The sequence below is a fragment of the Rhagoletis pomonella genome, unplaced genomic scaffold, assembly GCF_013731165.1.
Source record: "Rhagoletis pomonella isolate Grant_MI unplaced genomic scaffold, Rhpom_1.0 Rhpom_scaffold_05275, whole genome shotgun sequence".
Lineage (NCBI taxonomy): Eukaryota > Metazoa > Arthropoda > Insecta > Diptera > Tephritidae > Rhagoletis > Rhagoletis pomonella.
The window spans coordinates 1-10,247 of record NW_023463817.1 but is presented as its reverse complement, the minus strand read 5'-3'; the positions used below and the strand labels follow the sequence as shown (position 1 = coordinate 10,247).

Genomic DNA, 10,247 nt, shown 5'->3' with positions numbered 1-10,247 from the left:
GCCGTCAAAGCGTATGCATGCCCAAGTTTCGGGCATCACTAATACAACTACGGCGCAGGTTAAAGAAGCGTGCAACATCGAATTGCGGTCTCCTGTTGACCCGTTGTTCCGCTTAAATACCTCTGTGCTTGTGCTAGCACAACTGACTGGAAATCTTCCTACTTGCCACATTAGTGCAGTGACTAAGCAAGCATTTCCAGATCTAATTCTAGCGGATAAACGATTTTTCGTCAATGAACCCGTAGACCTTGTTCTGGGTGGCGACATATATCCACAAATTATTCTGAGCGGGCTTAAGAAAAACATATTAAACACACTTCTGGCCCAAGAAACAGTATTTGGCTGGATAATAACAGGGCGAACTGATACCTCGAATCCAGGAACGAATATCGTCTCATACTACAGCGAAGTTAGTCTGGACAAGCAACTGAGTGCTTTTTGGGAGCTTGAGGAGATTCCAAAGAACAAGAGCCTTAATGAAGACGACAAGTACTGCGAGGAGCTGTATCAGAAGACAACCATACGAAATAATGAAGGAAAATACATCGTGTCACTACCATTTAGGAAAGATTTTCCAGGAAATATTTCCCTAGGCCCATCCCTTAAAAGAGCATGTTCTCAATTTTACCGGAATGAGACACGGCTGGCCAAGGATCCCGTCCTGCAAAAGGAATACAATAGGGTTCTAGCGGAATATGAAACGCTTGGGCATATGTCGAAAATAACAAATCCCATACCCGCAGACTCGTCTGATAATTATTTTCTGCCGCACCACGCTGTTATAAAGGCAGAAAGTACTTCAACGAAAGTACGCGTGGTGTTCAATGCCTCAAGCCCAACGGCGAATGGCAACAGCCTAAATGACGTACTTTTCCCAGGACCAGTACTTCAGGCAGATCTTCCGATACTAATACTCCGTTGGAGACTATACAAATATGTGTTCAACAGTGACATCGAAAAGATGTATAGGCAAATTCTGGTACATAACAACCATACTAAGTATCAGAGGATTATTTTTCGCACTAACCCGAATGACCCGATCAGTCTGTACGAATTAAAGACTGTCACGTTCGGCATCAATTGTGCTCCTTATCTGGCTATAAGGACACTTTTACAATTAGCTGACGATGTGCAAAGCTCCCATCCAATAGCATCTAACATACTACGAAAATGCATGTATGTCGACGATGTATTGTCTGGTGGACACACTATCGATTCAGCAATAAAAGCCAGAGATGAGATATCGGAAGTGTTGCAATCAGCCGGTTTTCCACTTCGAAAGTGGACAGCCAATAGCGAGCAAATACTTAATGGCATACCAAAAACAGATCTACTTAGCGAAGATTTTTTGGCATTTGAAGATACCAGCGCAGTCAAGGCTCTTGGAATAAGATGGAATGCCCATACGGATCTTTTCTATTTTATAGCAAGGCCATTGGAGAAAAGCGATGCTGTTACGAAAAGAGCGATACTATCTGCCATTGCTAAACTCTTCGATCCGCTGGGGTGGCTTGCGCCTGTCATAATTGTAGCCAAAATCCTTATGCAAAATATTTGGCTGGAAGGCACAGATTGGGATGAGACTGTGTCTTCGACCACTCTAGACCGATGGCAGAATTTTACCCAACATTATAACGAAATTGATAAGGTTCGTATACCGCGATGGGTATACTTTTCTCCAACGGATGAAATACAAATACACGGATTCTGTGACGCGTCGGAGAAAGCATATGCCGCCTCTGTGTATTTGCGTGTCAAAAGAGATAGCAAAGTTTTTATTAACCTGCTTTTGGCAAAAACCAGAGTTGCTCCTGTTAAAACCATATCGCTACCCCGACTGGAACTTTGCGGAGCGGTACTATTGGCGGAAATAGTTGATTCAGTAATCAACAATCTCAACTTAGGGCATATCAACATACATCTGTGGACCGATTCCACAATTGTTCTCGCTTGGATTCGCAAGCCTCCGTGTTCATGGTCAACTTTCGTTGCCCATAGAATCACAAAAATTGTAGAGAAAGTCGGAAACAAGAATTGGCTGCATGTGGATTCGGCATCAAATCCAGCAGACTTAGCGAGCAGAGGACTTCCAGCATATGAATTGGTCAACAATTCGTTGTGGTGGCAGGGACCTTCTTGGTTACAAGAAGGTAACCCAAAATGGCCCACCCAGGAAACAGACTACAGCACAGTAGTTGAGGAAAAAAGAACGCACGTTTATACAACCAAAGTAAATTATACAGATATTCTTGACCGTTTTTCAGATTTTCCGAGAGCTTTGAGAGTATTATCATATGTTATGAGATTCTCTCAAAGAACGCATCGGAATACGAAAGCTTCATTTCAAGAAAAGTCACGCTTAATTTCATCCCATGAAATTAAAGCAACGACACAACGCTTGATAAAAATATATCAACAGAACTATTACAGTGAAGAATACAGGAAACTTAAAGCAGGAAACTCCATCGACTCCAAGAGTGAACTCCTACCGCTTAATCCGTTCATAGATAAAGATGGCATTATTAGGGCTGGTGGGCGTCTTGGAGCGTCTCAAGACTTAGCGTATAACGAGCGGCATCCAATAATTATTCCTTATAACTGCAGGTTGTCCCGTCTAATAGTGTCCTTTATTCACCAAGTCTCTTTGCATGGGGAAAATCAACTCATGCTTCGCCTTATCCGAACTCAGTATTGGATCCCCAGAGTTAAAAATCTGATCAAATCCACAATCCATAATTGCAAAGTCTGTACGATATACAAAAAACGTACGCAAACCCAGCTTATGGGAATTCTCCCTCAGGAGAGAACCACATTTTCGCGCGCGTTTACGAATACAGGTGTAGATTTTTCAGGACCCTTTGACATCAAAAGTTATAGCGGCCGAGGTTGTCGAATGTCAAAAGGATACGTTTGCCTTTTTGTCTGTTTTACGACAAAAGCGATCCATTTGGAAGCAACTAGTGACCTCAGCACTCCATCATTTTTAGCTGCATTCGCCAGGTTTGTAGCCAGAAGAGGATGCCCGAAGAACATATATTCCGACAATGGTACAAACTTCGTCGGAGCTTCACGATCTTTACGATCTGAATTTAAAGCATTTTTAGCAGATTCGCGTGAAAAAGCAGTTTCGAAATACAATTATCAAATGCTCACATGGCATTTCATACCCGCCGCTGCTCCTCATATGGGCGGCTTATGGGAGGCGGGGGTAAAAAGCTTTAAAAGCCACTTTAAAAAGATTGCATCCGTTCATAAGTATACCTTCGAAGAGTTCAGTACTCTTTTATGTCGGATTGAGGCGTGCCTCAACTCACGACCATTGAGCCCCGCTTCGAATGAACCTACCGACCTGGAGCCTCTCACTCCAGGTCACTTTCTTACTGGTGGACACCTGCTAGCCCCACCTGAAATCGACGTTCACGAGAATCCTGCCTCGATAGTAAATCGGTGGCAGAAGCTAAAGGCCCTTCACCAAACTTTTTGTAGACGATGGAAAACCGAATATTTATCCGAACTGCAAAAGCGGATTAAGTGGAAATATCCACAGCAAAATATAAAATTAGGAGATCTCGTTGTCATCAAGGAAGACAACCTCCCGTCAAATGAGTGGAGATTAGGTCGAATTATCAGCCTACATCCTGGTCCCGACGATCGAGTACGCGTAGTTGACATCATCACGGAAAAAGGGCAGATTACGAGACCGCTGGCCAAACTGGTCCTACTTCCATCCCAAAATCAAGAAACCGAGGAGCCAGCAAGCACTTCGTAAATAAACCCTCTCCGTTGATCCCCAATCCCGCGTGAATTCCACTTCCTCATCGCACAAAAATTCCACTTCTATGCATTCGGAAGGATTCAACGCCTATAATCAAGTTTAACCCAGAGCAATATTAAAGGTAGTCGTGTTTTTAGTTAGATTTTTGGTGATGGTTCTTAGCCCGGCCTCTCCGGGTAGATCTGGGTATAAAGAACCGACCATCGTTAGATCTTGTAAGCATAGAATCGGGTAAAAATAAGACAGACCCAGCGTGATGAATCGGGTAAAAATAAGACAGACCAAGCTTGATGAACAATTGTTTCAGAAATACGAAATTGGTAACGAGGTGCGAATTATCAATTAAAATCCTCCAAAAAATATAATAATAAGCGAAATAAGTTGAAAGTCGTTACAATTGTTCATTATGCTTGCTCGTTTTTCAACACAACTAGGTCTGATGGGAAGCGAATACATTTTACTTGACAGGTTTCGATAATCGTCAGTCAACCCATTAGACCAAATGAGTTCGCCTCAATTGTCAAAACCTACCAGCAAAGACTAAAGTCCGAAAAAAAAAAAAAAATATCTATACATACATATGCATATATTTTAAAATATGTGTATTCAGTGGCATCCCAGCAAACGTTTGGAGTCATAAATGAGTCTTGAATGAGTCCCATTTCGGAGCCTTTACGCTCATAATGCTCATTTAAGAGTCCGAAATGAGGGTGTTTTCCTTCCTGCGAAGGTCGACTTATATGAGCTTAAATTCATACATCAGATGAGCCTCAATATGAGTCATATTGGACTTTTATCGGCCTCATATACGGCTCATTTTGGACTCTTTTTGAGGCTCTTAAATGACTCTTATTGGCCTCTTAAATGCCTACTCTCGGAGTCTTATTTTATGCTGTTCTGTGAGTCTTATTGGCTTACTTACTTTAGAGCCATGTTTACAAGGGCATTCATTTCAAATACTGTTGCATATATACATACCTCTGTGCATACATATATATGTATATAGCAACATTCATGTAATAGCAGCTGCTGCAGCTAGATTTTGTCAATATACGCAGATGTGGAGTAGCGATTAATAATTATTTTTAACTTGGCATTTATTTAATAAAGATTATTTGCTACGGGAAAGAAATACGTAGCTTTTAGTTGGGAAAAAATGAATAGGATTCAAATGCTTTTCAATCGCCAGCAGGGCATTGCAAATGACTTCACATATGATTTTGCTTTACGACGTCTTTGTGTGGCCAAAGAAGACAGCTGGCGTGGAATATTGCCTTCTAATTATAGTTCAGACTATAATCCAGAACCACCGATATTTGCAGCGAAATTTGCAAACTGTGATAATTTCAGACATATTTTAGCCATTGCTAATGAAGATGGGAAGATAGCGCTACAAGATACCACAAAAAGAAACGAAGAACCCGAAGAGCGAGCACTCAATGCACCACAGTGTCATTACAACGCCGTTTTCGATTTGGAATGGGCGCCGGGGCAGATGAAATTCGTATCTGCTTCTGGTGACCACACGGCTAGCTTATGGCAAGTGGATGAAGGCGGCGAAATACGTAACATACGGTCCTTTGAAGGGCATACGCGTTCCGTAAAGACTGCGGCCTTTCGAAGACATGACCCATCTGTACTTGCCACAGGTGGACGAGATGGCGCGATTATAATTTGGGATACCCGTGCAAACTTAAATGTGGATTTAACACCACGAGCAGATAACTGCATTTATAGCGGACATGTCGGGGGACCGGGGACGCCAATGTCACAAAAAAGCGTACACGCACACCTAAGATGACGGCTAATGCCACGTCAAGTAGCATTACAGGATTGGCTTTTCAGGATACCAACACTCTTATTTCATGTGGTGCAGGTGATGGCATTATAAAAGTATGGGACTTACGGCGAAATTATACTGCATATAAAAAAGAACCTCATCCTAGATATAGCCTACCTTATGCTGGCACAAGTACATTTAAAGGCTTCACTAATCTTATAGTCGATGAATCGGGTTCACGACTCCTTGCTAACTGCATGGACAATACAATGTACGCCTATAACCTATGCTCATATTCCTCGAAACCTATAGCACGATTCAAAGGCCTCTTAAATAGTACTTTCTATATAAAATCCTGCCTTAGTCCAGACGGAAAGTACTTGCTAAGTGGAAGTAGTGACGAGAAAGCTTATATATGGAACCTTAACTATCCAGATGAACCATTGGTGGCATTGTACGGCCACACAGTGGAGGTAACTTGTGTTGCATGGGGTTCCACACACGATCAGCCCATTGTAACATGTAGCGATGACGCAGTTCACAAAATTTGGCGCATTGGCCCGGAGAATATAAACGAAGGTGAATATTTGGAGTTATGTCGAGGGTATGCTAAGTATGAGCGTGAATTCGGAAAAAAAGACACATGGGTCAACACGTAAGTATAACTTGCGTGATCTGGAGAATACACCCCGATCACTAAAGCGACTAATGGATCTCCCCCGAGTCCTATAACAAGCCGAGTACCACATGCACACAACAATGACAGTAACCAAGAAAATACAGTGGGATCCACGCTACCATACGTTTTATTGAAGCACACACACCCAGCCATACCAACACCGCTTACTGAAAGATCAGTAACTGAAAACCATAACATTAATTATTCTTCACCACCAAACACATCAACGACGGCTTCTACCACAACTGCGCAACAGCCACCTTTGTCTTCGATGATATTTTCACCTACATCAAATCTGCCGAACTACGTACTTGACGGTGAGGCTCCACATCTGGGTATTATGTCACCCAAACGAAAGTACAAAGAAAAGGTTGATTGGTTAACTAAAATACGGAAACAAAAATTAATGTCGACACGTAATGCGTCCTTATCCGACAAAATTATTGAAGACTGCAATGGTGCAGTGTCCGTATCCCCAGTAGCCTCATCGTCGTCACGACTCCATAATTTGCGACAGTCTGAGGCTAGTCCGCGCGTCACATCGACTCCACGACGACGCATGTCAAGTGGCTCGCGAGATACTCGTGCAAATAATTCCCCTTCAACGTCTAGCCATCATAACCCACATCATCCAAAAACACCAACATCTAGTCGGCGCAACAGTGAAACCACAATTTTACGATTTTTCAGTGTTCGCACACAACAAACCAGAACTACAACTGAGCCTATACCGACCGGTCCAAACGCTACGGAAACTAATGACCTTGATCGTCTGCCATTGTCACCTGCGAATTCTAATACCCATAGTGGTAGCAGAGGACTCGCTTACAACCCATCCACACATGCTCAAGCTACAACAACTTGTAACGACTGATTTTTCAACGTCTTGATGCTTTAGCGTAAAAGTAATTAATTTTTCACATGCAATTTTGGTAATATGTATGCTTTACTTCGATTGTGCATCAATTTGTGCATATATCAATTGAAACAATGCGGGTATGCATACACCGTTATTTACTTTTTAAAAAAAGTTTTTTTTTATAATTAATAGACTTATTTTTAGTTTGTATGACATAATTTTAAGTGTAACTGAAGGACTTTTCTAAATGAAATAGGAAATTGCTTAGGCATATATGAGAAATAAATTGGAAGCCCGTTTTCGCAAATCGTTAAGAAATTGCAAAACTCTCGTTATTTAAATGCTTTAATTAAAGACACTGGATGTATAAGTAATACCGAACTGTTAGAAAACGGTGTAAAATGTAGTGAACAAATTTTGCACCATTGGCGCAATACACATTCATTAGATAAGGAAGTTGCAGCTAATTTTATAAACACCAATGATAATGATTTCATGACTAGTTCCCTGAATAGATTAAATTTTGTTTACTCAAACCAGTTTCACGAAAAAATCAAATACTTTTATAGTAATTCAGATACCAAGCAATATCCGGCTATTTTGAAAACTATACAAACTGCTACAGTAGATAAATCAAGTGCTGCTCATGAGCCCCACAGTAATTTGGTATATTCTGGCGCTCGCCAGCACACGTTTGATAACGGATTTATTAGTTCATCATGCTCAAGGATTTAGTAAATTTTTCAATTCGCAACGTGAATGTAAAATATGGTGGATGCGAGTTAGTTCGGATCCTAGTAAATACTTCTTAGAACCATATCATTTTGAGGACACACCGAATACCACGCTACCTACAGGCACACAATCCGTAACCATTAAAACAAAATTACCATATTTCACGTTCGATGTCGAAAGTATTACCTTTGTAGCCTTGGCTGGAGCTGGCTTGAATCAGACTGCGTTTCAGCTTTTGTCCAATGATAAAGGTGACCAAAATATGCCGGCTGTTAGACGTTCAGTTATTGATTTGAACGCTGCAACAGGTGCTATTCTCTTTGATAGTGCTGATAATGATCGCGTTAATACTCTGTTACTCGATAGAAAGCTGACTCCAGTTCAATGCGCCGTGGCCTTTCCTTTCAAATAGCCAAAATGCGTAACAAGTTATCTTTCCAATAAGTTTTCACTTCCACAAGTATGTTGAATGCTGCACTTCTAATCTCTAAAAATCGAAAAAGATTAATAAGAACAAAAGCATGCAATTTCGCATGCATACTCACCCAACCGTTTCAGCAAACTTACGTAATGGCCGCGTGGTAGTAAATTTTAGACAATGACATTTATGCATTGTATGTATGTATGTATGTGATTACGTTCCACATCAGGAATAAACCTAGCGCCGTTCTCCATTCATATTGGAGAATAGCTATGTTTCTTTACGGACAATTAACACTAACCCTAACTAGCTGCTGCTAGTTTTGCATGGTGACCGTTCGTAGACAATAAATTTAATTGCTGTTGTCATACAATTGGGGATTTTAAATGTAAAACCAATGCAAAGTCACTGGGTACCACAAAATGTTAATTGGTTATTTTAAATGTAAAACCAAAGCAAAGTCACAAAATGTTAATTGGTTATTTTACATGGGAAACCAATCCAAAGTCACTACGTACCACAAAAATGTTAAGATACTATGCTTGCTAAAGTATTTCTTAGGCGGCACCTTGTTTTTTAACAGCAAGGCGCCCAATGATATGCAAGCTTATGCCGGTGGGAAGTGGGATTGTTGAGTGCCGATGTAAACCAAGATACACAAGTCTCCAAATGTCGATAAGCAGGTTCACGTACATGCTCAAGTACACACACACATATGTTAAAACCTGCTATTGACAAAATATGCGGATGAAAGCACAAATGAAAAATAATAAAAATAAATAAATGCTACCACACTCATACGCACAAGCATTTTTTTCGGTATAATTTAATGCAAGTAAAATTCTACGTTGCCCATACATCCCTGCACAGTAGAATGCATGGCATCCATGCAATCCATCATCCAAAATTTTGTAGGTCGTGAGTTAACATTATGCTACATTCACACTAGGTGGTTCTTTGATTAGAAAAATAATGTATATAATGCCAAGTTCACACCCACCGAATTATGCGCTTGCACTCATCAAAATGTTGCGCCTTTCATACCACTCGCCACCCAACAATACATATATACGTTATAATATCCACTGCAACGATATCTGACCCTATTTCAGCCGTAACGATGTCTCATATCGCCACTATGAGGAAACGAGCCGAACAACGCGCCCACCGCTATCCGCTACCGTGCCGCCTATGCGACGCACACCACCCGATTAGGCTCTGCCCTATTTATCGGGCAAAATCGCCCGAGGAGAGACTGCGCGAAGCTCTACTGGGCCGCTATTGCGCAAACTGCCTTGCCATGACCCACCAGCTGAAGGAGTGTCAAAGCGAAGGAAGATGCCGTAGGTGTGGCGAGAAACACCACTCCACTCTGCATTTAGAGGATGGGCCAACGCGCCAACGAAAATGTGAGTCATGGAGGGCACGAGGCAATGAAGGCGACTCAGCGGAACCAGTCCCCAAACCATGGAGTGTGCAAGTGGAAGAAGCCGAGGCAGACGGCACTCTGTCACTATACGCGTCCGACTCGGGAACCGAGACTAGGCCTCCCGGTCCAGAGATCGAAGAAGGGGAAGTTATTGAGCGCGGAGCGGGGACTCGGCCTCTCCGCCCGCTTACGAACGGGGGACCGGAAACACGGTCTTTCCGGCCTCTGCTGCGGCATGAACGCAGAAGTACGGCTGGATCCGAAACACGGGTTCACCGAGCACGCCACCAAGGGCGACAAAGCCGCAGAGCGGGAACTCGGCCTTTCCGTCTGCGCCAATCCACAACATTTCAACACGAAGATAGACTGGTGACTAGGCCTCGCCAGCTATCACGACCGCACGCTTTTCGAAATACCATAATAACGCCATCACTCCAGCCCACTATATCCGTGGCGCCGACGGCTGTTGTAAAGGTGGAGGCGAGAGGGCGCCTACATCTGGTCCGCGCGCTTATTGACGCTTGCGCGCCGAACACTATCTTGTCCGCGGATCTGGCCCAAGAGCTAGG

General features: G+C 42.5%; 2 protein-coding genes and 1 pseudogene across 2 annotated transcripts; all 3 read left to right on the top strand.

The window, feature by feature from the left end:
* The first annotated feature begins 13 nt into the window (after positions 1–13).
* Positions 14–2,618, top strand: LOC118755088. The gene is made up of 3 exons (XM_036489938.1): positions 14–2,150; positions 2,385–2,531; positions 2,605–2,618. Exons 1-3 carry the CDS (start codon positions 14–16, stop codon positions 2,616–2,618), a joined length of 2,298 nt encoding a protein of 765 aa, XP_036345831.1.
* A 2,185-nt stretch (positions 2,619–4,803) lies between these two features.
* Positions 4,804–7,386, top strand: LOC118755089 (annotated as a pseudogene).
* Positions 7,387–7,739: 353 nt separating this feature from the next.
* LOC118755087 (DNA polymerase subunit gamma-2, mitochondrial-like) lies at positions 7,740–8,240 on the top strand. The gene has a single exon (XM_036489937.1). The coding sequence runs from the start codon at positions 7,740–7,742 to the stop codon at positions 8,238–8,240; it is 501 nt and encodes a 166-aa protein (XP_036345830.1).
* The last annotated feature ends 2,007 nt before the right edge of the window (positions 8,241–10,247 follow it).

Bases quoted from the DNA above. Each gene is read 5' to 3' on its own strand.
- LOC118755087 (XM_036489937.1), top strand. From the start codon at position 7,740: ATGAGCCCCACAGTAATTTGGTATATTCTGGCGCTCGCCAGCACACGT.
- LOC118755088 (XM_036489938.1), top strand. From the start codon at position 14: ATGCATGCCCAAGTTTCGGGCATCACTAATACAACTACGGCGCAGGTT. The intron at 2,151-2,384 runs GTAACCCAAAAT...ATGAAATTAAAG, and splicing joins ACCTTCTTGGTTACAAGAAG to CAACGACACAACGCTTGATA.